The sequence below is a fragment of the Vipera ursinii genome (genome assembly GCF_947247035.1).
Source record: "Vipera ursinii genome assembly, chromosome: 14".
In the NCBI taxonomy this organism is placed as follows: Eukaryota; Metazoa; Chordata; class Lepidosauria; order Squamata; family Viperidae; genus Vipera; species Vipera ursinii.
This window is the reverse complement of record NC_139527.1, coordinates 6,369,768-6,394,944: the sequence shown is the minus strand read 5'-3', so window position 1 is coordinate 6,394,944 and position 25,177 is coordinate 6,369,768. Positions and strand designations below refer to the sequence as shown.

General features: G+C 43.5%; 2 protein-coding genes across 7 annotated transcripts in view; both read right to left on the bottom strand.

The window, feature by feature from the left end:
• Positions 1 to 181: 181 nt before the first annotated feature.
• Positions 182 to 25,177, bottom strand: DGCR8 (DGCR8 microprocessor complex subunit). 3 transcript variants are annotated; one of them, XM_083373241.1, is made up of 14 exons: positions 24,356 to 25,177; positions 15,491 to 16,533; positions 14,270 to 14,441; positions 13,535 to 13,677; positions 13,119 to 13,401; positions 11,759 to 11,956; positions 10,953 to 11,054; positions 10,203 to 10,301; positions 9,478 to 9,560; positions 8,296 to 8,396; positions 6,450 to 6,556; positions 5,386 to 5,513; positions 5,064 to 5,177; positions 182 to 3,793 (listed from the first exon to the last, which is right to left on the bottom strand). In XM_083373241.1, the coding sequence occupies exons 2-14, from the start codon at positions 16,211 to 16,213 to the stop codon at positions 3,710 to 3,712; spliced, it is 2,337 nt and encodes a 778-aa protein (XP_083229367.1). In that variant the 5' UTR covers positions 16,214 to 16,533; positions 24,356 to 25,177; the 3' UTR covers positions 182 to 3,709. The 3 variants fall into 3 exon arrangements, with proteins under 3 accessions (XP_083229367.1, XP_083229369.1, XP_083229368.1); XM_083373243.1 differs by having other exon boundaries at positions 14,270 to 14,429; positions 24,356 to 25,176; XM_083373242.1 differs by lacking the exon at positions 24,356 to 25,177 and adding an exon at positions 21,501 to 21,701.
• The window catches only part of TANGO2 (transport and golgi organization 2 homolog), a 45,165-nt gene continuing 44,689 nt past the window's right edge, over positions 24,702 to 25,177 (bottom strand). For all 4 annotated transcript variants that reach the window (XM_083373304.1, XM_083373307.1, XM_083373306.1 and 1 more), the window contains one exon: positions 24,702 to 24,984. In XM_083373304.1, coding sequence (XP_083229430.1) covers positions 24,864 to 24,984 — 121 coding nt within the window. In that variant the 3' untranslated portion in view covers positions 24,702 to 24,863. The remainder of the gene's footprint in view (positions 24,985 to 25,177) is intronic.

Here is a 25,177-nt window from a genome sequence, read left to right as displayed (position 1 = left end):
TGACCTAGAAAACACACCGATGGAAGAAAATGTGTTCTGCCAATCACATCCCACTTCTAGAAGGAAGGAAATTGAGCTGCACAATTGCTTCTCCCGAGAAATTATGACTGGCAGTACCAGATATAATAATAATAATAATAATAATAATAATAATAATAATAATAATAATAATAATAATAAATCTTACATAATATGAAACTTTATTGCTGAGAACTAATATTCGGGAAAAACAAAACAAGTAACTCAAAAGTCGTAACACAGAGGCTGAAAGAATTAAGACTTTATAAGGGAACCCAGCCGGCCACTTGCATTAGTCACAATTCAATAACAGCACCCAGTTAACATGGAGTTGGTCACATTCATTTTTAAAATACAATACTGCGATTAATCACTGCAAATTGTTCCATGGGACTGACAGGCCAGCTTAAAACGTGGAACCACCCCCATTAGAAATTATTACAGTTTTCACCATTGCCAAGAATACAGATTAATTAATTAGAAAACAGAGCTAGAGAGAAGTACTTCTGCAGGTATGAGCAATGTCAGAACACACAGTGATTTGTTCCCAGCAGTTAAGAATCCAATTGACTGGACCAAGTAAATTTTATCGGCGCTGTCGATGGATAGCGTCTTGTTTGCATCCGTTATTATTTGACCAGTTACAACCATCGAAATGGTTTTTCTCAGATTTCTCAAGGAAAGAATAAAAAGCAAGGAAGTCTTGTATTTCTTGAAGGTTAGTGCAATTGAGCCCATCCAGAAAAATACACTGATTTAATGAGGGTTAAAAGGGGGGGGGGGGGAGAAAGAAAACAACTATAATTTTAGATGTTGCCAAAAAACGGAAATCCCAAGTAATTGACTAGAAAAAAAACACAAGTTAATCAAGAATGTGAGAAAATTCTGAATGGAACTTTAAATCAGACTCTACAGATATTCATGCAGAAACCAGAATGAATGGATGAGACGGCGGATCACAGTAGCTTGTGCTCTGGGGCAAATTATAGACTTTACTCCACAAACTATAGTAAACGTCGGCAAGGATGAGAAATACTTCACAGGGACGAAAACAATGACAAAGGGGGGGGGGTTGTCCAGGCTGTTATTGCGCGTGGTTGAAACGTCTTGCCGAAGACGCTGCAGCACTTGTTAAAATAATGCATAATGTTCTTATAATAGCCTTTGGTTTACAATGATACATCTAGATGTTTTGAAGGGCAGGGGCAAACCTCTTTACCAATTCTGACAAGTAAGGCTAAAACCAATTACACTCGACGTAACAAAAACACTTCTGGAAAAAGAGGCAACTGCGATAAATCTGCAGAGGACCTGCAAGAAACATTCTAAGTTTGGGGAAAAGAAAGCAATTTCCCTACTTCCGTAGAAAAGAAATATCCGATTTTTCCTTTTTAAATGGGTGGTGCTTATAATACTAGGGTAAAACTTAGAAGCTGGCTCTTTGAAGAACAGGGTAAAAATTAGAAGCTGGCTCTTTGAAGAACAGAAATCAGACCCTTAAAATGTCACGCGTAATTCTGTGGCAAATTTATGACCCGAAGGAACATATATGGGATAAAATTCCACAGGGCCAAAATGGCATCCAAGGGCCCCAGAAATATTTGCAAATATCAAGGGTGAAAGCGAGTGTTCTAACAGTTACACAACTGGATTTTCTTTCTCTTTTTAATTCCTACCGAGATTTCTGTCGGCAAAGCTTCCAGCTGAAGCGATCTGCCTCCTGCAGAGGTAAACGTTATTACACAACATTTTATTCAGAGCTTTCAAACATTACTGCGTGCAACCAGCCATGCACAGGCTAAACTCTCATTGCGAGTGAATAGAAGCTGAGCGAGCAAATACAGACAATGGCGAAGAAAAACAACAACGTCTTTCTGCATTTCGGATTAGCAACCCCCTTGCATGCAGCTGTGTTGTTAATGAGCATTAAAAGGTTGCTTGCTTTAAGGAACGTCGAGTCGTGAAACCAGACGTCCACTGCTTATGTAAAATTGGGGGTGGGGGGATATATTAGATCACCAATCCTTCCTTTTAGTTTTTTGGAAGGGTTTGAAGTCTTGCTGGGGGGGGGGGGGAAATGTTCCAAAGGTGCTGTTTCAAAAGGCAGCTGGACTTTTCTTCGTTTTTTCCTTGGAAGACGTTTCGCTTCTCATCCGAGAAGCTTCTTCAGTTCTGACTGAATGGTGGAGGATGGAAGGACTCTCAGAGGGAGTGCCAACGACCAGATGACTGCAAGGTATATAAATCCATCCATCCTCCACCATTCAGTCAGAACTGAAGAAGCTTCTTCTTCAAGGAAAAAAACAAAATCCAGTTGCCTTTTGAAAAAAGCACCTTTGGGACAACCACGATCTGGCCCCCGGGGGTGGGGGGGTGGGGAGAAAAATCACAAAATGGTATGGATTTCTTCCGCAGTCGTTTGTGCTACGCAAACCTTCTATAACCATGGACCAGCAGGTTTGTCTTAAGCAGAAAACCTTTACATCTTCATATTCTTGACTTCAGCAACAGAATTTACTTCAGCGGGTTGTTTTTTTTTTTTTAGAGTCCTCTCTGATGTATTTCACTTTACATTCAGATAGTTCCCAAAAACCAGATTTGCAAGGGCTAAACAGGCAATAAAAATAAAGACAAGTCACGTTAAAAAGAAAAAGAACAACAACAAAAAAAAAACACCTCAACTTGAAAGGAGTCCAGTGATTTTTCTGATGGGGAATAAATGCTAAGTGTTGCAATTTTAACTGACTCTTGATAAAATATACAGCCTTACCTAGCGCTGCTGTTGCATTCACGGTTACTCTGGTAAGCCGTGAGAAAATATGGTTATGAGCCCTACTGGCGCAAAGAGCAGCAATGCCTGGCTTATCTTTATGCCAAGTGTTTGTTGTTTACATCTAGGAGAAACTGAAATATAGCCTACAATCACAGTTTTCCTATGTTCGTTTGTGTTTTAAATGAAACGCCACCATTTTAAAAAAGAGGAAACTTTAGAGCATATATGCAATCAGTTTTTCTCTGATCATCAGTGTATCCGTGCTGAAAATTCTTAAGACTGCAAAAATTCACCGAGGAGCAATCCTACTGGCCTAATCTCCCTCGGCAGGGCACAGAATGGCACACCCTTTTGTGTCTTTCCTTCAGTGTAGCTGTCCACAGTGTGCGGATCAGTGCTTTAATTCTTTTGTGCAGAAATACATAATGTTTAAATGAACATTATGAATTTAATCCTGAAGCCTTTTCATCAAAGGCAACACACATTTCTTTTGGAAAGGATGAGGACTGAGTTTGCCCAGCAGTGCCTAGGTGAGCCAAACCTGCTTCTGGTTCTCTTAAAATGTATGGCTGGGTAGATTTTTGCCCTTTTGCATAACAACATCTTGAGATGAGGACTGAGTTTGCCCAGCAGTGCCTAGGTGAGCCAAACCTGCTCTTGGTTCTCTTAAAATGTATGGCTGGGTAGATTTTTGCCCTTTTGCATAACAACATCTTGGGAAGTACACACAAAACTTAGCATTATCACCCTGATGCAAACACACACAATGCACGTTTGAAGCAGCTTTTGACAGTTAAGTTGTTTCCACGAAGCAAAACCAATTTCTTCCTCAAACTGTTGACGAAACAAAAAATGAAAATGAAAACCATCCCTAACTTTCTCCACTTGATTTATTGCTCCAATTCCTAGTCTTTCTCATTAGACATCAACAGTACAGAGAGGCTCGCTGCCAGGCTGAGCAGACTCTACAATTGTCATCTTGGGTTTCTTTCGTGTTTCCTCCTAGAAATATATATATAAAAAAAGCCAGCCGTAATTATACACATCCTTCATCCTTGCTGGATACCAACGTTCAAACGTTCCCTGAACAGAACACTAATATCCCGATTTTGCTCGTTTGTACCTGCTTGTTGGAACGCCAAAGTGCTTCCGTGGTAAAAGGATTTGATGCTGACAGCACCATTGCCCGGGGGGTGGGGATACCCAGTTGGGAGCTTTTTTCACGTATCGTGAAGTTACCCAATGAATCAGTACCCATTAATCTGTGGGCCCTGTTTTCAAACTGCTGAGTTGGCGGGAGCCAGTGTGTGTGACGGGAGCTCAACCCATCCTGCGGCAGCCACGGGTCTCAAACGTCAGGCTGTCCATCATCAGCCTAGCGTTCTGACCTCAGGCACCAGCGCACTATTTGCTAGGGAAATTTAAAATAGAAATCGTAACATCTTTTCCTTAAAAATAAAGGCGGCCTAAAACAGGGGTGTTCAAACTTGGCCCTTTGATGACTTGTGGACTTCAACTCCCAGAATCCCTCAGCTGGGCACGCTGGCTGAGGAATTCTGGGAGTTGAAGTCCATAAGTCATGAAGTGGGGAGGGGCATAGTTCCCCCATGCTGGCTGAGGAATTCCGGGAACTGAAGTCATAAAAGGGCCAACTTTGAAGACCCCTGGCCTAAAGGGACATGGATGGACTAGGTGCTCATGAAAGGAAGTCTTGTCTGCTCTCAATATTGTCAGATTTTTTTGTGTTTTGTTAACATCCCAGTTGGAGACCTCGGCTTGGGTTTGTAAGGGGAGGAGAAAAGCGGTGTGTTAAAATAAGTGCATCCTAAAGGGAGGAACAGCATGTGTTCCGTAGCCCCTTCCTAGGGTTATAGTTTCATATAAGGACAAAGGCCAAGCTGGTTATCATACTTTGTGAAAACGTCGTGAGATTCTTAGCAATCTTAGAAATACCTTGTGGAAAATAACAGTGTCTAGCAAAAAAGAAAAGAAATCTAATCAGAAAAGCTTTACTTAAGGACTTTCTAAATCAGGGCTCCTCAAGCTTGGCAACTGTTAAGACGTGTGGACTTCAACTCCCAGAATCCCTCAGCCAGCATGAGGAATTCTGGGCGTTGAAGTCCACACGTCTTAAAAAGTTGCCAAGGTTGAGGAGCCCCCAATTCTAAATGCTTTCACGTTTTACGAAACGGAGAACCCTGAAGTAAGCAGGATCATAAACCTGTTTTGTAAGGTCGGAGTTGCAAGGGAGCTTTACAAAGGCACTACTCACCCTTTCTTGTGCTAATTTCTTCATCTCCTCTTGTAACTTGTTCAGAATGTGTAGGTTTGGCTTGTTCTTTTTGGCATACTGCTGAAGCTCTACCACACTTTTGTCAGAGGTTTCCTACACCGAGGCATCAAAATTAAAGGAAATGTTCCCATCAGATCTTCGGTTTTAATACGGCCCTTTTGAATCCTACTTTTAAAGTGACCTCCGAATTCAGTCTAAGCCACTTAAAAATCACAGACAGGAGATAATATATTTTTTTCCATATTTAAATAGAAATCTCCTCATTTAGTCTGGAGGCCAGGCCGGACAGGGAATGCTTTACCTGCTTAACCATCTTACTGCTCTCTCTGCCATACATGCGCAATAAAGAACCCCAGTTTTTCACATGCGGGTGAAGCAGCTGAAGGATTTTCTGGGAAGCCAATTGCTTGCCAACTCTTTTGTTTTTACCTGCAAAAGCACCACAAAGCAAGTTGTAAAATCGCACTCAGGGAGTAAAACCTTTTCAGGAAATGGGACACAGATGTTGAAGGGGAAAAAAAAATAACTGCCTTGAGGAGATCATACTTTTAAATAGGATTTCAGTTCTAAGGATGCAGAATACTGTATTTGGTACATTGTATATATGTAAGGTTTGCAATTTTTTAAGGGAACAGCCACCAATTAAATTATCAACTTCGGGTCTTAACATTTGTGAGGGCGTAAGGGTAAAGGTAAAGGTTCCCCCGCATATGTGTGCTAGTCGTTTCCAACTCTAGGGGCCGGTGCTCATCTCCGTTTCAAAGCCGAAGAGAGCCAGCACTTGTCCGAGGACGTCTCCGTGGTCATGTGGCTGGCATGACTAGACGTCAAAGGCGCACGGAACGCTGTTACCTTCCCACCGTAGTGGTCCCTATTTTTCTACTTGCATTTTTACGTGCTTTCGAACTGCTAGGTTGGCAGAAGCTGGGACGAGTAACAGGCGCTCACTCTGCTACGCGGCACTCGGGACTCGACCCGCCAAACTGCCGACCATCTGATCGACAAGCCCAGCGTCCTAACCCACTGAGCCACCGCGTCCGTTGGTGTAAGGGTAGGAAAGCATTAATCTTAGGCAGCCGGAATGATGTTCTTCTTGTCACTGCAAATCTGTCTTCAAAATATTTTTTTTTAAAATTAAAGTTCTAGCTTTGATACAGACGTACTCAGGTATAAATACTTCCGTTCTTGTTTGAAAACTGTAACTAAAATGATAATGTCACGTGGTTAAGAGATCAACATGTAGGAAATTCTGACTGGTTAAGAAAACCAACACCACCAAGGACATTTATGTTCTCAGAGGAAAAGTGATATATAAATCTAACAAACAATTTTTGCAGAGATTTTCTTAGAAACTGTTATACGTACACCAGCCCCGCACAGTGTGCTTCCCACAGGTCATAACGTATTCGCTCTTCTGATTCTTGCCTGGAATCACTTCAAATTTTATAGATGTATCACCCATGCCGTGGTTTCTGAAGGACAAATTCAAATACTGTTAGGAACACCGAGTGTTTTTAAAGAGTCTGGGTTTACCAATTCAAAATGTCAATTTTTTTAAAACAAATGCTTGCATCAAAACTGGGATGCCAACGTAAAATAGCGTTCAGCTCAAGCACTATTCATAATTTTGGAAGGACAAAGGGAATACTGGTTTTTAATGCACGCGCTAAATGAATTGTCCCAGTTCTGGAGTCTGCCTAACCACCACGTAGAATAGATATATATTCTAATGAGTTTGAGTTTTAAAAAGAGCCTTGGTGGAGCAGTGGGCTAATGCCTCCTTCAGTAACACCAGCTGCCTGCAATTAGTGCAGGTTCGCATCCCACCAGGCTCAAGGTTGACTCAGCCTTCCATCCTTCCGAGGTAGGTAAAATGAGGACCCAGATTGTTGGGGGCAATTAAGCTGACTTTGTAATAATGCCGCTGGTGTGTGTGTGAAAGCCCTAATAAGCAGGCATATACATAGAATGAAGGCTACTGCTAAGCTTGTAAGCCGCCCTGAGTCTTCGGAGAAGGGCGGGATATAAATGGAATTAAAATAAATAAATAAATAAAAATAACAAATTGCACCATCCCACAGTGAATCTCAACTGGCCATCTAATAGGACATGATACCAACAAAAGTTAATATCTGGAGCTCAGGATTGAACCGTGGGGGTCCTCGGTGCTCCCTCAGCTTGGTGGCTTTTTTTTTTTTTTGCAGACGTTTCATTACCAAACTAGGCAACGTCATCAGTTGAGCACCAAGGACCCCACAGTACAGTTCGAGCAAAATGTACAGGAAGTCCCAGTTTCACAATCACAATCGAGTCCAAACTTTCTGCTGCTAAGCGAGACAGTTGTTAAAGTGAACTTCGTCCCATTTTTTAGGACCTTTCTTGCCACAGCCACACTTGCCACAGTGAATCACAATTCTTAAGTTAGTAGCACGGTTGTTAATTGGCTGGCTTTCCCACTGACTCTGCTTGCCAGAGGTTCCCAAAAGGTGACAATGATCCTGGGCTAGTGCGACCATCATAAATATGAGTCAGTTGCCAAGCATCTGAATTTTGATAATGCAACCGTGGGGATGTTGTAACGGTCATAAGTGTGAAAAACGGTCATAAATCATTTTTTCAGTGCCCTTTGTAACTTTGAACAGTCACTAAATGAAGAGCTGGAAGCCGAGGACCATCAGGGGTAGGCAACCTTGGCTCTTTCATGATTCCTGGACTTCAACTCCCAGAATTCCTGAGCCAGCCACACTGAGGGGAAAGGGAGAGGTTTCCAAGCTGAGCCATGCTGGCTCGGGAATTCTGGGAGTTGAAGTCCACGAGTCATGAAGGGGCCATAGTTCCCCCACGCTGGCTCAGGAATTCTGGGAGTTGAAGTCCACGAGTCATCAAAGAGCCAAAGTTGCCTACCCCTGGTCTAGGAAATAGATGTTTTCCAATCTCCCTATCCCAGCTGCAGCCTGTCTTTTCAACGTGCACATTGGCAGACAATCCTAATGTTCACAGAGCAGAGTTAAGACTGCAATAACCACACAGAGAGAGCTCGGTCCCAGGCAGACTAATTCTTAAAACAGTTATCGTATTTTAGGAACCATTTCTACATTCTCCCAGATTAAAGAGAGGGGGGGGGGAAGAACAGATGAGGCTATGGTATTTTAAAAAATAAAAGTTAAAACCTTCCCCAAAGCATAAATCACGCAAGCCGTGCAAAACTCACCTTTTAAGGCACTCATGAAGGATCTGATATGGAGACAGGAGCCCAGCTTTGCTGGTCAGTTCGTATACCCGCGAGTCCTCAATACTGATATGGTTGAAATACTGCAACCGAATCGGTAAAGGACCACTTAATGGTAGGAAGAGACATTTTACGCTTGGCGGGGAGGGCTCTAGTCATTCTGCACAGTATTAATGTCAACGCTGCTAACATCGAATGTTCTTGCTTGACAAGACAAGTAGCCATTTCATCTGTTAAACTGGTGTATTGCTTTAAAAGATTGAGTTTAAGTTTGGCAGGTGGGGGGAACAGGTGGATTGTACTTTCAAGGCCATCTCCTAACTAAAGATGATAAGACCTTGGTGGGTTCTATCGGAAGGGAAACTGATTCTTTAAATTAATTGGACAATATGACTGATGACAAAATTAGAAAGGTGGAGAATTGTGTTTTAATATATTGTGCAAGGGGTGGAGATTTCAGATTCCAGCTTCCTCCGAGCAAGCATTTGCCGGTGTATTAGGCTGATTAAAGGACATTTACGCTAAACAATGCCTCAGAGTCACTTGAAAAGCCCATACCTTGGAAACTTGACAATTAAGAGATAAACTAACCAGGACAGATTTAAGAGAACAAAATAAACAGCAGAGCATTGTTGTCTGCGTTCACATTGATTCTGATAGGAGCTGGAATTAGGAACCATGAATATAATAACCGACAAAGAATACAAGCTCAGAAGAGTTATCTTTGACACTGGCGTTGGTGTAAGCCACTGTCTGAACAGGGTCCAAAATTTCTTTTAATCTGTATGTTCTCCACTTCCAAATATTTTGATAACATGCTGAAAAGCGAGGAGGACACGGTCTTCTTGAAGAGATAGCAAAGGTCATTTATAACTTAGCTTAGCAAGCCAGGGTTCGTGACATACAATAAAGTTTGTCTTGGGCTTATTAACCTAAGACATTATCATCCAAATAGTTCAGCTATCACAGAACCGTGTCAAATTCATTTCAGGCCCATGAAATAAAAGACAGTACCAATATTTGGGAAGGAGACTTATTATTTTTCTTTCTAGAGGCTGCCTCCTCTGGTTTAAGTCCTTCCACGGACAGAAGGAGTCAGAGGACAAATAAATCACTTAAGTTGGCAGTTCTTATTCTATGCAAAAGACTCAGCTGTGAACGTACCTCTAATTCCTCACTATCTTTGGGCTTCTCCTCAGATGTCTGCTTGACAAAATCGGGGATGAGGATTTCCAGAGTAGCTCGGGCTGGAAAAAAAAACAAACAACTGGAATGAGCAGAGACCTCTGAAAAACAGGTGTGCAATTTTCATTTGGGTCGTTTCCTGCTGTCTTCATGCTCTCTCCTCTTTCCCCCCCAAAAGTTTGTTCCTTTGTCGTGTGTTAATGAGCGGACATGGAAGCTTTTAAAGCCGAATCACAGAAAATCGCACGCAGAATCAGAACTGATGCACCAATTTCTTGAGAATGCTAAAAAAAAAATTGGGGGGCTCCACTAATCATCTCAAAGGATGTGGTGGCTCAGTGGGTTAGGATGCTGAGCTTGTAGATCAGAAGGTTGGCAGTTCAGCGGGTCGAATCCTGAGTGCCGCGTAACAGAGTGAGCGCCTGTTACTCGTCCCAGCTTCTGCCAACCTAGCAGTTCGAAAGCCCGTAAAAATGCAAGTAGAAAAATAGGGACCACTCCGGTGGGAAGGTAACAGCGTTCCATGCGCCTTTGGCGTCTAGTCGTGCCGGCCACATGACCACGGAGACGTCCTCGGACAAGCGCTGGCTCTTCGGCTTTGAAACAGAGATGAGCACTGGCCCCTAGTCGGAAACGACTAGCACGCATGTGCGGGGGAACCTTTACCTTTACTCATCCATAGTTCTAGAATGGCTTTTACTTACCAGCTTTATTCTTGGCAAGTTTTTTGCTACTGGCAGTCCCTGCTCCGTAAGTCACTCCATCAATAATAACGGATGCTCCAAAAGGCTCACTTGGGTTCTCTTTAAAGGGAGAGGAGAGAAAAATCAAAATTGTTAAGTCCCATCTCCTCCCATCAAGAAGACCGAGAGGGCCATGTTTAGCATTCTTGACCTGATAATAATAATCGAAACTGCACGATTATGGATGAAACGTGTAACAGTGATACCCATTGTCATCGGGGCACTGGGAATGATGTCCAAAACCTTTGCAAAATACATCAAGAAATTGCAGCTTCCTGCAACAACTCCAGCAAAGCTACAAAAAACTGCGCTACTCGGAACATCTTACATTTTAAGGAGAGACCTGGTTGATACCTAGGATGCTGGCAGCAACCCGTGTCAACCATTAGTGCCAGTCAATTTGAGTGTTCAGTTGACTGAGTTTCATGTTTTATAAATAAAAGTTTAATAATAACAATAATAACACTCTGCACTCTTTCTAGATGTCAGGGAGGCTATTTGAATCCAGCTATGGCCATTAGCAAGGAGATCCAATCGTCAATCCTAAATAAAACCAACCCTGTTCTGAACAACTGTCCTTCTTTAGAATGATAAATTCTGAAACTGAAACTCACATGGTCAAGCGTAGATCTTTAGTTCTACTACAGCTCTCTAGGTAATTTGTCGCTTCGATGAATAGATCGTGACTTAGATAAACATTAAAAGACTTACCACATTCAAAGAAATTGTAAACAGGTCGGACTTTCAGGACGCGTTGCATATATTCATGAAGGATACAAACTTCAGACTTCCCATTGGGATTAATAACAAACTCTGGAAAATAAGGATATTGCACAGATGTGGCTTTGAATCTCTGGTAACAGCTCGAGTAAGAGAACTGCTTTCATTAAGTCCCGCAGGATAAACACAATTCCTTGATACCAAGCCCAGTATGTGTTAGTGGTATTATCCTAACAATGAGTCAAAAATAAAATGAGCATTTTCCAGGATTAAGGAAACTCAAATGTAGGTCAGGGGTCTTCAAACCTGGCCCTTTTATGACTTGTGGACTTCAACTCCCAGAATTCCTCATAAAAGGGCATTTGAAGACCCCTGGTGTAGGTAGTCCTCCATTTAAGAGCACAAGGGAGTCTCCCCATAAGTTATGATGGTCGCAGAGTGGGTCATCATGAGACCGACCCCACTTTACAACTTTTTTTCTCTTTTTCTTTTGCAGTGGTCATTAAGCGAGCATGGTAGTCACCATGGCTGTTAAGCAAACCAACTGTTTTGTTATGGGACCCAAGATGTAAACGCTATTTATTTTTTGGGGGGGCAAAAAAACATTGCGCAATGTGGCCACGTGATTGTGGGACGCTGCAAAGAGGTGTAAGCGTCTGCTAGACTTGTAGATCCATCGTACCTTTGAATGGAAGACAAAACTCTGAATGGGGCGGGGACAAACAAACCAATAAAAACAGTTCCACACAGAACTCTCAGGGCTTTAAAATTTAATTACATGCTCACAACCCGCCTACCTTTCTTCGTGGGGGCATCTTGGACCGACAAGGTAATCAGTTTCTGATTGGCTGGCAAAATGGGCCTTTCGGACTCCGCCTGCTTCCTCTTCATCTCCCGGTTGAACTGCCGTCTCTCCGCCCACGTTCGGAACTTCTTCACCGTGACTTGCTCGAAATCAAAACACTTTTCCAGGTAGTGTCGGAAATCCTCAATATCTGAGAAAACAAAGCAACCGTCATCGCGCCGGGCTCCTCCCCAGGTGAGACAGCCACCGGGTCGGTCAGGCGAGGGACCCGGCTGACGGACCCCCAGGGCTTATGATCATCATGCGGTCGTAAGTCAAGGACTAACTGCGGATGGAAATATCGGAGGAAGATTCGCACTTATGTCCCTTTCATCCTAGCTGCAATTGAACAAAAAAAAAAAAGAGAGAGAGAAATGAATAGAGTAACAGAGTTGGAAGGGACCACAAAGGTCATCTAGTCCAGGGTTCCCCAATCCCTGGGCTGTGGACCGGTACTGGGCTGCGGCACGCCAGCAACCGGTCCACACAAACAAGGAAACCCCCATCCGCGGGATGTAGGCAGCACGTAAAACCACGCATCCTCTAGTCTGTGGAAAAAATCTCTCTCCAGAGAACCGGTCCCTGGTGCCCAAAAGGTTGGGGACCTCTGTTCTAGTCCAACCCCTTGGTTCAAGCAGGAGACCCTACACCATTCTGGAAAAGTGGCTACCCCGTCTCTTCTTAAAATCATCCAGTGATGGGAGCACCCACAACTTCTGGAGGCAAGTTGTTCCACTGGTCAATTGTTCTCATTTGACAGGAAATTCCTCCTCAGTTCTGGGTCGCTTCTCTCCCTGATTATTTTTCCATCTATTGCTTCTTGTTCTACTTATAATGCACATTAGGGTGACACTTTAACAAGCAACAGCAAGATGACTGATGCATAACTAGAGTTGGATGTCATGGGTCCGATGAACGAGACAATTCAAACAAGTTGCAGGCATATTATTTCTCTAAAAGTCTTTGCAATGAAACGAAACATCGGCACTCGTGGAGGGATGCCAGAATCCCGAAATCTCCTCGCCTCCCCCCGAAACCCATCGTAACACACACACAATCCCCACCCTTATCGACACATCATAAATCACATTATCCAATTAGTTTTACATATGAGGTCTCTCCTCCCATTCTGTACGCAGACTTTTCTAATCTTCTCAAAATAGTCGTTAGAAAATTCCCTCCCTTCAAGATTCAAAGCGAAGCAGTTTAAACAAAAGGCTGTCTCTTACATTGTCAGTGCAAAAACATGTCAAATGTTTGCAGCACTGACATTTGGCCCACCCGGAAACGACAGGTCAATGACAGCTGCTCACCTACTGATTCATCTTTGCACACCTCAACTTTGGCCTTCACTTGTCCCAAAGCTCCTTGGGCTGCATCACCCCCGGACGGATCTTTCTCATCGGCCGTTCCGGAATCGGCTGCTGTCGAGTCCGGCTCCTCCGTCTGACAATCCAGTTCCAGGGATTTCTCCGTCAGCTTGATGGGCGAAACCTCCCCGCTTGGGGTGATGTCGTTGCTTTGCTCCCTCTCCTCGTTGTCTTTCATTTTTTTGTAATGCAAGCAAGGAATGCTGCTCAGAGGAGGGTCGTGCTTCTGCAACACAGTTTGCAAGTGCAAAGGTGAGAGCAGGGCTACGAAACCAACCCGGTCGCTTCCCTCGCGCACACCACTCTGGTTTCTACCAGCAATGCTAAAATTCTAAAAAGAACGAAACTCCAAATCCTACCCGGATGCTTCCTGTTCCCAAGAAATAAGGTCTGGACCAGGTGACCACCCGAGATTCTCTGTGCAGGTACACCGGGATGCCCGAGTTGTGGAATGTCATGATCCATCCGTCAGGCAGCGGTTCTGTCGGAGGGCGACCACGACCTTTTAAAAGGAAACACGCTGAGGCGCTGCTTGGCGTCCAAACCCTTCAATTATTCTCTTGAAACAGAAGTGCCTCCAGAGTCCCTGGTTAACGACCAAGCTAGCAAGAAGCTTGAGGTTCTTCAACTGTTGGTTGAAGAAACCCCTCTTGGTATGCGAGCGGAAATGGATCAATTCTTCCTTTTTTCTCCCAAACAGACTTGACGACTTTAACTCCCAGAGTTCCCCCCCCGCCCCACGAGCACAGCTGGCTGAGGAATTCTGGGAGTTGAAGTCCAGGAGCCATGGTTGGAAACCCCCAGCTAAAACAGTTGAGGCTGTGTGGAGAATCCTCCATGGGTCAATTGTTCAACGTGCAAAATAAAAGCTGCGCGAATCGGGTGGTTTTGCTCACGCCCGGAACAACTCTTGTGTTCTTCTGGGCGTGGACCAAAATGTATATTTATTTTTCACACGTCTTTAACCACCCCATCTCCCCTCAGGGAAATGCAGTTGTTCCAGGCAGATGTGAACGGGAAGAGAGCCGGCCTCTTAAAAGAGAAACTGAGATGGACACGGGCAACTAGGTGTGCGGTCCGTTGCAATAGCTTACTTTTAAGAACAGTTTTGATTTTGGTCATCATGGGCTGCACGGTCGTTTCACCGTCCGACTGATGGTCGCTTTCCCCTCTGTATTTCTCATCCATCCTCCTTTTTTTGGGAACGCAAAGGCCCTCTTCCAGCAGAGCGTCCACGTCATTGTCAAATTCATCCTGAAAAGCAGACTGTCAGGTACATAACGCACCCTTTAATTATTCTCCTCCCTGAACAAGACAGGTATAGATGCAGAGATCTACAAATTGCCCAAGTCTTTTGCAACTCGGATTATATCTGGGGGGGTGGGGGGAAAGGTTTCAAGCAGTGGTGAGTAGCTCGGCAGCTCTGTAATAATTCAGGAAGATTTGATGACTTATAAGAAGCTGCAGCAAACATATTGACGAGCTCTACAGTTAGTCCTCATTTAGCAACCGCAATTGGGACAGACAACTTGGGTGACTGAGCGAAGCAGTTACAAGGTGAATCTGCAATTTGGCTTTATCACCTTCCTTCACCTTTCCTTTGATTCGTAGGTCTGTGAAGGCTGCAAATGTGAGAATCAGTTGTCAAGTTATTTTTTTTCATCTTTGCCGTGACGTGATCAAAATTTGGACCCTTGGCAACTGGTTCCTATTTATGACAGTTGCCCAGCGTCCCAGGGTCACGTGATCCCCTTTTGCGACCTTCTGACAAGCAAAGTCAATGGGGAAGCCAGATCCACTTAACAACCGGCTTACTATCTTAACAATTGCAATGATTTACTTAACAACTGGAACAAGAGATGTTGTAAAACGGGGTAAAAGTCGCTTAACAAATGTCTCGCTTAACCACAGAAAGTTTGGGCTCAATTGAGTTCGTAAGTCAAGGACTATCTGTATATTTATTTATTTATTTATTTATTTAATTAGATTTATATACCGCCCTTTCCCGAAGGACTCAGGGCGGTTTACAGGGTATTTAAAACAAGAAATGCAAAAGTTAAAAACAATTAAAAAAAATTACATCAATCCCTGAAAAAAAAGTAAAAACCCCAATTAAAATTAAAATTCTCAGCCTTAAAAATTATAAAATTCTTATATCTTCTCTATAATTAAGCCTCAAGCCCAAATTTTATTTCCTTTACCTTTCTCTCTCTCCCCCCCACCCCTAGTTAATATAAATGCTACAGAAATGCCGTATATTCGCAATTCCCTTCTCAAACCCAAACTCTGGAAACAAACAAACAAACCGTAATTACCTCGTAAGAATAGTTCAAGGTTTCTTCGTCCGCTTTGTCTTGCTGGACGATGGCCTTAGATGTAAACCCTCCTTCTTCATCTATTTCCATCAAATTGTCTGTAAAATCTTCTAAATCATCCAACACTGCATATTCCACTCGCTTCTCCTGATCTACCTCGTTGTCCTCCTCCTTGGTGTCCTCGCTTTCGCCGACTACCTGAGCCGGGGGGCCGCCACTAATCCCACCGAGAGGGCAAGCATGCACGTCCCCATTGACACCGTGAATCCCTAAAGCTGCCTCTGCCTGACAATCTGGCTCAGCGCCAGTGTACAGCACTCTCCTGTCTTTGCTTTTGCAGCTCTCTGTAAAATTAACGCTAATCTTTACATCTTTAAGCAACTTAAGATCGGGAGTGAACCTCCTAACCGAGGGCGCGTGGCGAGCGGTTCTTGGGCTTTGGTCGCTATGAGGATCTATGATAAGACGACTTTGGTAGCACGAAGATCCCTTGGTGAGGAGCTGGCTCCTGTCGACAGCGTGGGCGTCCCCAGCAGGGCTATCTGACTGTCCATCACCACCGGAGCTAACGTCCATTACCTCTGCGTCACTGGACGTTTGCAGGGGAGGTGGTGGAGGCTGTTCGTTGGGCGGCAATGGTGGGGGACCAGAAGGGCTCTCCATGTTCACTTCGGTGATGGCTGGCTCTTTTGGAAGGGGAGGGGTGTTTTCACAATTCTCCATCGCTAAAACTTACCCAAAAAGGAGGGGGGGGAAGAGAGAGGGGGGAAACAAACCCACCGGGTTTTAAACCAAAGGGCGCAGGAATCTACGATCCTCGCATGCAGGAGTCCACCAAGAGAGGATTGGTCATGCTTTTTTGTCAAAAGGCAACGCTGATGACTCAGTTAAGCTGACTACATTGCTCTTTTCATTAATGTGGACAGCTTTCAAAATCACTGTCTCAATTACTGGAAATCACAATGCATTCAGCTTAAATAGCTGATGTCCGAGTTAAAGAGCGTCTTCCGTGGCTGTCGTGGGTCTCCTTGACTTCCTTCGGCCTGCAAAGAAAAACAGCCAACTGTCAAATCGCTCGGATGACGAAGTGCAATCCCAATTACCCAATCTCGAGAACAGCACACAGGAAGTCCCTCTACCTACAACGGCTTGTTTAGTGAACGTTCGAAGTTACGGGGATATGGGAAGAAGGGACTTATGACCGTTTCGCACACTTATGACCCTTGCAGCATCCCTGCGGTCAAAATTCAGATGCTTGACCACTGACTCATACTTATGACGGTGGCAATGTCCCGCTGTCATCTGATCCCTTTTTTGTGATCCTCTGACAAGCAAAGTCAGTGGGGAAGGCAGATTCCCTTAACAGCCATGCTGCTAACAACTGCAAGTGACTCATTTACAACTATGGCAAGAAAGATCACAACACCGGGAAAATTCACACAACTCTTTCTCGCTTAGCAACAGAAATTCTGGGCTCAGCTGTGGCCCTAAGTCGAGCACTACCTGTCTTTTCTTTTATTGACTTATGCTTAAACAGCAACACAATTCTACAAGAGAGAAATGTTTCATTTTTCTTCCAAGTTCCTAGTTCTAGGTTAACAATGGATTTATAAGCCAACCCATTCTTAGTAAAATTACGATGATGTGCAGGGGATGGTTCTGAAGAGTTGTTTTAAGTGCTTTTTTTGTACAAGAAAAAGGTGCCGGAACTCACACGTCATACAACCCGCCTTGCCTAGCCTACAAGGTTCCATCCAAAACAGGTGCTGGAACTCCGTTCTGAGCGTTCTATTAGAAAAAAAAGCCCTGGTTGTTTTCATTTCATGTATAAGTACAGCTTCTACAACTGTCATTTTATTATATTTACAAGGAGTGAGTTACAAGTGGCAGGCAAGGATGGTGGTCTTTCAGGGAAATACCATCTTCAACTTCGATAAGAATTCAAAGAAGTGGAACAGCTATATAGAGGCAAATAGATGACCAAGTAGATTTATTAGAGTTTGTGTGTCATAAAAAAAATTACTCCACGGTGTTACACTGTTATGAAGCAACACCCACTTGATCAAATGTGTAATAATGCCCGGCTGGTTGGGTTGAAAAGCAGATAAACAAGGTCAAGCTGGACCGAGTTAAGATTTGTCAGAGTAAATTTGTAAACTTTGTTGCCACAAGACTCACTTGCTTAAACAAGCTGTCTTGCTTTAATAAAAGAAGAAAAAAAGTCAGAACTGAACTAGGTCATCCGGCATGCTCCCCCCAAAAAAGGGTCATGAACTACAGAAATAATTTAAAAAAAGGACCGCTTGCTTTGAAAGACAAAGAATTTTACAGGTCTAGAAAAAGCTGGTCCTTTTTCTACATATTACTCACCCAGCCATTGCCCTGCAGCTATCAGAAACGTACTGCAGAAGCTTTTTTTCTTTCTTTCATTCAATTGTGTTCCAATTCTCAGACACTGCTTTTTCTTGGCAAATGACTTGCCATTGCTTTCTTCCATGGTCCAAGAGAAAGTGACTGGCCCAAGATTACCCAGCTTGGCCTTGGGCCTTAGGCGACACTAGGTTGCCGGGCTGATGCTTTAAACTCCACCATCCTTATTTCTCAAAATCGTATTTCATTGCCATGTTAATGTCACATAAAATCATTCTTATCGTGCCTAAAACATTTCCCTTTCTTAAAGTTGTGCTTGCTGCGGTTTTGAAAAATCAGATAAATACTGGAAATTGATTTAATGATGATTTAACACTGATTCCCAAGGGAAATGGGTTGCTGAACATCCAGACGTAGGAAGACATATGCCAGTATCCAGTGTCTGATTTTTTTTCATATAAATACTGCTGTGGTTCAATGGTTAGATGGCCTAGACCAGGGGTCGGCAATCTTAAACACTCAAAAGAGCCACTTGGACCCGTTTCTCACAGAAAACATTGGGAGCCACAAAACCCTTTTGACATTTAAGAGAAATTTTTTATAAAATGTTTTATAGATGGCATCTGGATCCCAAAAAGTTGTCTAACATGTATCCTAACTTACAGTCTAAATGCTGGAGATGTGGTAGTTTAGAAGCCACCTATTTTCATATGTGGTGGACTTGCAGAAATATAAAAGCTTTTTGGGTTAAAATTTGGTGGAACACTCAAAAGATTTTTAAGAGAAAGATAAAGTTCTCTCCGCAATTGTTTTTATTGGGCATTGTTGTAGATTGTGATGTTAAAGAAACCAATTTGATGTTGAATTTGATAACAGCAGCACGGTTACTGGTGGGACAATACTGGAAGAAGGATAGTTTGCCTACCATAGAAGAATGGGTGTTTAAAGTATCGAATCTTGCAGAAATGTCTAAGATTTCTGCTTATTTGAAGGATCATTCACAAGAAAGATATATTTCAGTTTGGAGGAGATGGATAGATTATATTCTGAATAAATATGGGACTAAAAGTTTCCATTTAGCTGATGAGTAGATTTTAGAGGGATATTGTTATTAATTTTAGTGTTAGTACTTTGTATGTATCTATGTTAAAGGGGAGTTAAAGCACATTATGAATTTGGTTAATTTTATATTATGGATAATTTTTAGTTAGAATATGATTATTATATCTATAACCCTGTATTTAGCTCTGGGAAGCAGAGGGGGAAGGGGGTGGTTTGGGGTGGGTGGGTTTTGGGGATGTAAAATCTTTTTTGTAAAACTCTTTAATTAAAAAAAACACCCTTTTGACATCAAAAATGAAGATAACACTGCATGTATCCTTTTTTACCTTTATGCTATGTATAAAAAAACTATAGTATGTTGCATTTATGAAATTAATGAACTGCTACAAAGAAAACAAATTTTTATGCCAGAGGGGGGAAAAAAAACCTTTCTCCTTCATCCCAACAGGTGAAAACAATTTTAGTAGCTTATTTATCAGCTTTAAATACAGCATAATTATCCCCATACCTCATCTCTTAATTAAAAAAAAAATATTTCATTAAACGTTCTTTACTAAAAGTCCAGTAAGGACAACATATATTCATTTCTCCCTTCCTCTCTCTCTCCTCTCCTTCTCTCTTTCTCTTTCCTCCCTCTCTCTTTCCTCTCCCTCTCTCTCTCTCCCCACCCCCCTCTGATCTTCTGCTCACAGCCCCAAAGGAGATAATGGTGCCACTCCCTTTGAGGTCTGACTTTTATATGACAGGTAGAGTTGAGGTGATGAGAAAAAGCTATCTTTTATGAGAATGTTGCAATGGCTCCATTTATCTCATACGCAATGGTCGTAAGTGTGAAAAAAATGGTCATGAGCCACTTTTCCCAGTGCCATTTTTACCTTTGCATGGTCACTAAATGAACTATTGTAAGTCAAGGACTACCAGTACAAATAAGATTCTACTGCTTGAGCCGGGGCCTGGACTAGAAGACCTCCAAGGTCCACTCCATCTATTCTCTATTTTATTCTTTGGCTTCTACTCTATGATTGTATGCTGCCCCAAACAAAAATAAATAGCATAAAAGCTATCTCTCTCATATTATCACATTTCCACCCCTGAAAGGAGGTTTCCACACCTAACCAGGTAGGCAGCTACACCCCCCTCCCCTCCCAAGCTCCATTTCAAGTAGGAAGTACAATCCTGGAGGGGGACTCCCCCAAACCCCTTGAACCTCCAAAGCGCCGGAAGGCAGGACAAGAAGCAACAGATGGAAACTAATCAAGGAGAGAAGCAACCTAGAACTTTCCTGGCAGTGAGAACAATTAGTCAGTGGAACCACCTGCCTCCAGAAGCGGTGAATGCTCCAACACTGGAAGTTTTTAAGAAGAGACTGGACAGCCATTTGTCTGAAACGGTATAGGGTTTCCTGCCTGAGCAGGGGGTTGGACTAGATGACCTCCAAGGTTCCTTCCATCATCATCATCATGGTATAGGGTTTCCTGCCTGAGCAGGGGGTTGGACTAGATGACCTCCAAGGTCCCTTCCAACATCATCATCATGGTATAGGGTTTCCTGCCTGAGCAGGGGGTTGGACTAGATGACCTCCAAGGTCCCTTCCATCATTATCATGGTATAGGGTTTCCTGCCTGAGAAGGGGGTTGGACTAGATGACCTCCAAGGTCCCTTCCATCATCATCATCATGGTATAGGGTTTCCTGCCTGAGCAGGGGGTTGGACTAGATGGCCTCCAAGGTCCCTTCCATCATCATCATCATGGTATAGGGTTTCCTGCCTGAGCAGAAGGTTGGACTAGATGACCTCCAAGGTCCCTTCCAACATCATCATCATGGTATAGGGTTTCCTGCCTGAGCAGGGGGTTGGACTAGATGACCTCCAAGGTCCCTTCCATCATTATCATGGTATAGGGTTTCCTGCCTGAGAAGGGGGTTGGACTAGATGACCTCCAAGGTCCCTTCCATCATCATCATCATGGTATAGGGTTTCCTGCCTGAGCAGGGGGTTGGACTAGATGGCCTCCAAGGTCCCTTCCATCATCATCATCATGGTATAGGGTTTCCTGCCTGAGCAGAAGGTTGGACTAGATGACCTCCAAGGTCCCTTCCAACATCATCATCATGGTATAGGGTTTCCTGCCTGAGCAGGGGGTTGGACTAGATGGCCTCCAAGGTCCCTTCCAACATCATCATCATCATCATGATGGTGATAAAACCTCGCAGACCCAACCGAGCTTATAGGGTTGCGGCCTTAAAAAGGAAAGAAGAGCTTTAATACCGCCCCCCCTCTCTCTCTCTCTCTCACACACACACACACACACACACCCTCACACACACACAAAGCATCTGGAGAATTTAAACGCCATTAAAATAACCCCGAGTTCCCCTCCCCCAAATTCGAGTCTCTGTGGGGGGTCGTCTGGGCCGGGTCACGTGGAGCCCTCCCCCGGCCGTCAATCAAGGGAGGGAGGGAGGGGGTCACTGCTTCTCGGCCTAGAAGCGCCGCGGGGCCTAGTCAAAGAGGCTCCGGCGGGAAGCCCCCTCCTCTAAGGCTGAGGCGGCCATGCCGCGCCGGGTCCGGCACCCACCTGGGCCATTGCCCGCCCGGTCGCAGCTGCTCCTCTGGCTCTCTGCCGCCTCCGCCGAGCTCCGAGCGGGCGTGAGGGAGGGGAAAAAGAGGCCGCCTCCTCAGCCGCGGCTTTTCCCTCACCCTCCTTCCCCCTCCCTCGCCTCAGCGAAGCTGCCTGCGCGCGGACGCCGCCATCTTTAAAACGTCTCAGAGAGGCTGCCTGGCCTCTCCGCCCCCCCCCCCGCCTGGCCAATCGGCGGCCGAAGGGCGGGCTCGCGCGCTTCTTCGCCGGCGACACCCCCCCTCCCGCCGCAGCCAATAGAAGCGGGGGCGGGGAAGAGCGGCCAATAGGAGCGGCGGGAGGACGGGGCCCAAAGGGGTGGGAGGGGACTAGATGACGTAGTGGGCAGGGGAGGGCTTCCGGGCTGTCGGTCAACGCCGAGAAAAACAACAGGCTGTCCAATGGGAAGCAGGTCCTCATTAATAACAATAACAACAATAATAAACAACAATAATAAACAACAACAACAACAACAACAACAATAATAATAATAATAATAACATAATAAACATAAGCATAATAATAAACATAAACATAATAATAATAATAATCCTGTCCAGGTCCTTGGGAAGGACTTGATAGGTAGACTAAAACGCCAAATGATCAGGGGGTTGGACTAGATGACCTCCAAGGTCCCTTCCATCTTCTTCTTCTTCTTCTTCTTCTTATTATTATTATTAATTTTATTATTATTATTAATTTTATTATTATCGTTATTATTATTATTATTAATTGCTTCATGAGAAAGAGGCAAAGAAGGAGGAACGACCATCTTCCCTTGCTGTTGCTCTGATTACTTGCTCTGATCCTTCAGACAAATTAAGGCAGCAGCAACAAAAAACAAAACCCAAAAAAATTACCAATCATTTTATTGGCTACATTGGCATACAGGCATATGTGACAATATCAAACAAGCTTCAAAAAAGGAGTGGATATATATAAAAAGTCATATTTCAGCGACCTGAGCAACCCCATAATTTCAGTTGAAACTGAACCGAGTTTAAAGGTCAAGCTGCCCTTTAGCAAATTCCTCCAAAGCACCAAGGTAATCCCCGACTTACGACCATTTTGGTCGCTAAGCAAGCCGACTGTTAAGTGACAGTCATTAAGGGAATCGCTGCAGTCCTTAAGCAAATCCACCACCACCACCCCTTTAAAAAAATGACTTTGCTTGTTGGAAAGGTGGTACTCGCAAAATTCTGGGATGCTACAATTGTCGTAAATACTTGTCTAATGCTGAATGTTGATGCACCGTTAACGTTCGTAAGCATGGGAACTGATCATAAGTCGCTGGGGGTTTTTTTTAGGCTGTTGTAACTTCAGCTGCTAAGAGAATGGTCGTAAGCTGAGGACTAACCTGTACTCCCATCATCACTAAGCCGGCTTCCATTTTTACACGCAGTACAAAAATATTCTCAGGCGTCTGATCAAGGAAAGATTCAACCTGAAAATAAGGAGAATTTTCCTGACAGTGAGAACAATCAACCAGTGGAATAGAAGTTGCCTGCAGATGTTGTGGGAGCTTCATCACTGGAAGCTTTCAAGAAGAGACTGGACTGCCATCTGTCAGAAATGGTGTAGGGTCTCCTGCTTGGGCAGGGGGGGGGGGTTGGACTAGATGACCTATGTGGTCCCTTCCAATTCTGTTATTATTCTGTTCTATTCTATTCTAAATGTTCACCACTACTGGGCAACCCTGATTTTCAAGGCTTGTAAGGAAAGGAAGATCAAATCTCAACCATCCATGACTGTGTTTTTTCACTTTTCCAGCTTCAATCTTGCCTAGCTCTATACACACACACACACACACACACACAAATAGAGGGGGGGGGAACCTCCCCTCAGGTAATAAAGCTTTTCCCTTGGCTGCATCTGTAATGCTATTATGACCTCCTCCTTTTTCATCTCGAAAGTGTGCCTAAGGCTCAGTTCTTTAACAATTTAAAAGGAATGTCGCATGGAGAATTCTTCAGCAGTGTTTTGGATATATATCAATTATGCATTTGAAAACAATTGATCAAACCAGCTCATGCTGTGCCAACACAGGAGCTGTCGTTTAAGAGCTAAACATGGGAAGCACGAGAAAAAGGTAATTGTAAAAATTGGGAAAAATTACAAGGTATTGTCTGTCTATAAAGATTGAACGTTAAAGCAATTAGGATATGTATATAAGCTAAAAACTATTGATAAATTTAACAATATTACAGCCAGATTGACTTTAGCTGAATTTATTCCCTCCTAGATGGACATTAAAAAAACAGAGCCTAAAGTTTCCTTGGCCGCATAATATCACGCAAACAAGAATTTAATCTTAGTCAAGCGTGACTATCAGCCTCCCACAGGGCACAAGAATGACACCACTTCATTTCCGCAAATGTGGTAACACCAAAACGTACACATATTCATTCACACTCCAGAAAGCAGCCAAGTGAGGTGTTTAGCTAAAGCAGAGTTCTCCAGCCATGTCCGTTTGATATGTTTTTCGCCCTCTTTTCTTGATTTAGAATCTAGAAAGGACACTGCGTCATCTTCAAAGTAAATTTAAAAAAAAATTTTTTTTGGAATAAACGAGATTCTTGATCAACAAGTTGAGGCCATACAACAAAACCTAGCTTCACACCCAGTTTTGTTATATAAGGCCAGGAAAAGGAGGAAGAATGATCTGATTTGAAGGATTTTCCTGAGGTCCAATAACTGTGAGCACACAGAATGCTTCCTATTCTTACAGGCACCACTGTAAAAACACACACACACACACACACACACACACACAAAACCCCCAACCCAAATTCTATACAATCATAAATGCTTACAAATCGCTAATGCCGCCCCATTAAAATTAAATTTTGATATATATTTTTTTCGCTCTGTAATTTCATCACTTTGCCTTCCAGCTCTCCGTGGTCAAAGGAAAGGCGGGGAAAAAATAGAAGTGTGCCATACATGATTCTCCGAAGTTCTCCGTGATTTTCATTAGCAAGTGAATTAAAACTCTGGGGTTTTATGCTCAAGGAGATATGTTGTTCTTTTTTTTTTACCCCGAGGCCAGCACAGATCCCTTTGCGCAAAAAATAAAATAAAATATGTTTTTAGACAGAGTCTGCTTTTTCTATTCAAATGATTCTGTTTCTGGATTTTGTGCAAATTTTTTTTTTTAAGTTTTGTTTGGTTTTTCTTTTTCTTCCAAATGCTACGGTGATCTAGGCAACGTTAAAGAGAATCCGCTCCCTTTAAATGCTGGCTGGGTTATTGCCTGGTTAAGACCAGCGACGGATTTTCTTCTTTTTACTTCATCTTTCCAATTTATCCATAGGAAAGCGGTTAGATTTGCAGCTGAAACTGGTAAGTGCTGGTTTTCCACTGATCGATATCTGCATTCAGCATGGTGCGTTCGGTGAAGGAGACGTGGCCTTCCCCATCCACGAGAATGACTGTGTTCGCTCTGGAAAAGAGGGGAGAAATTTATTCATTTACCGTATTTATCGGCGTATAACACGCACCGGCGTATAACACGCACCTCATTTTAAAAAGGAAATTTCAGCTGCAGCTTCGGATAATGGGTCATTAACTATGGGTCATTAACATTATATCGGCGTATAACATGCACACATCATTTGCCCCCTATTTTCAGGAAG

Excerpts from the sequence above, each read along its gene's own strand:
- DGCR8 (XM_083373241.1), bottom strand. The coding sequence starts at position 16,213 with ATGGAGAATTGTGAAAACACCCCTCCCCTTCCAAAAGAGCCAGCCATC. Across the intron at positions 11,957-13,118 it reads GTGCAAAGATGAATCAGTAG|ATATTGAGGATTTCCGACAC; the intron begins GTGAGCAGCTGT and ends TTGTTTTCTCAG. Across the intron at positions 5,178-5,385 it reads GCAGTAAGATGGTTAAGCAG|GAAACCTCTGACAAAAGTGT; the intron begins GTAAAGCATTCC and ends GCCTCGGTGTAG.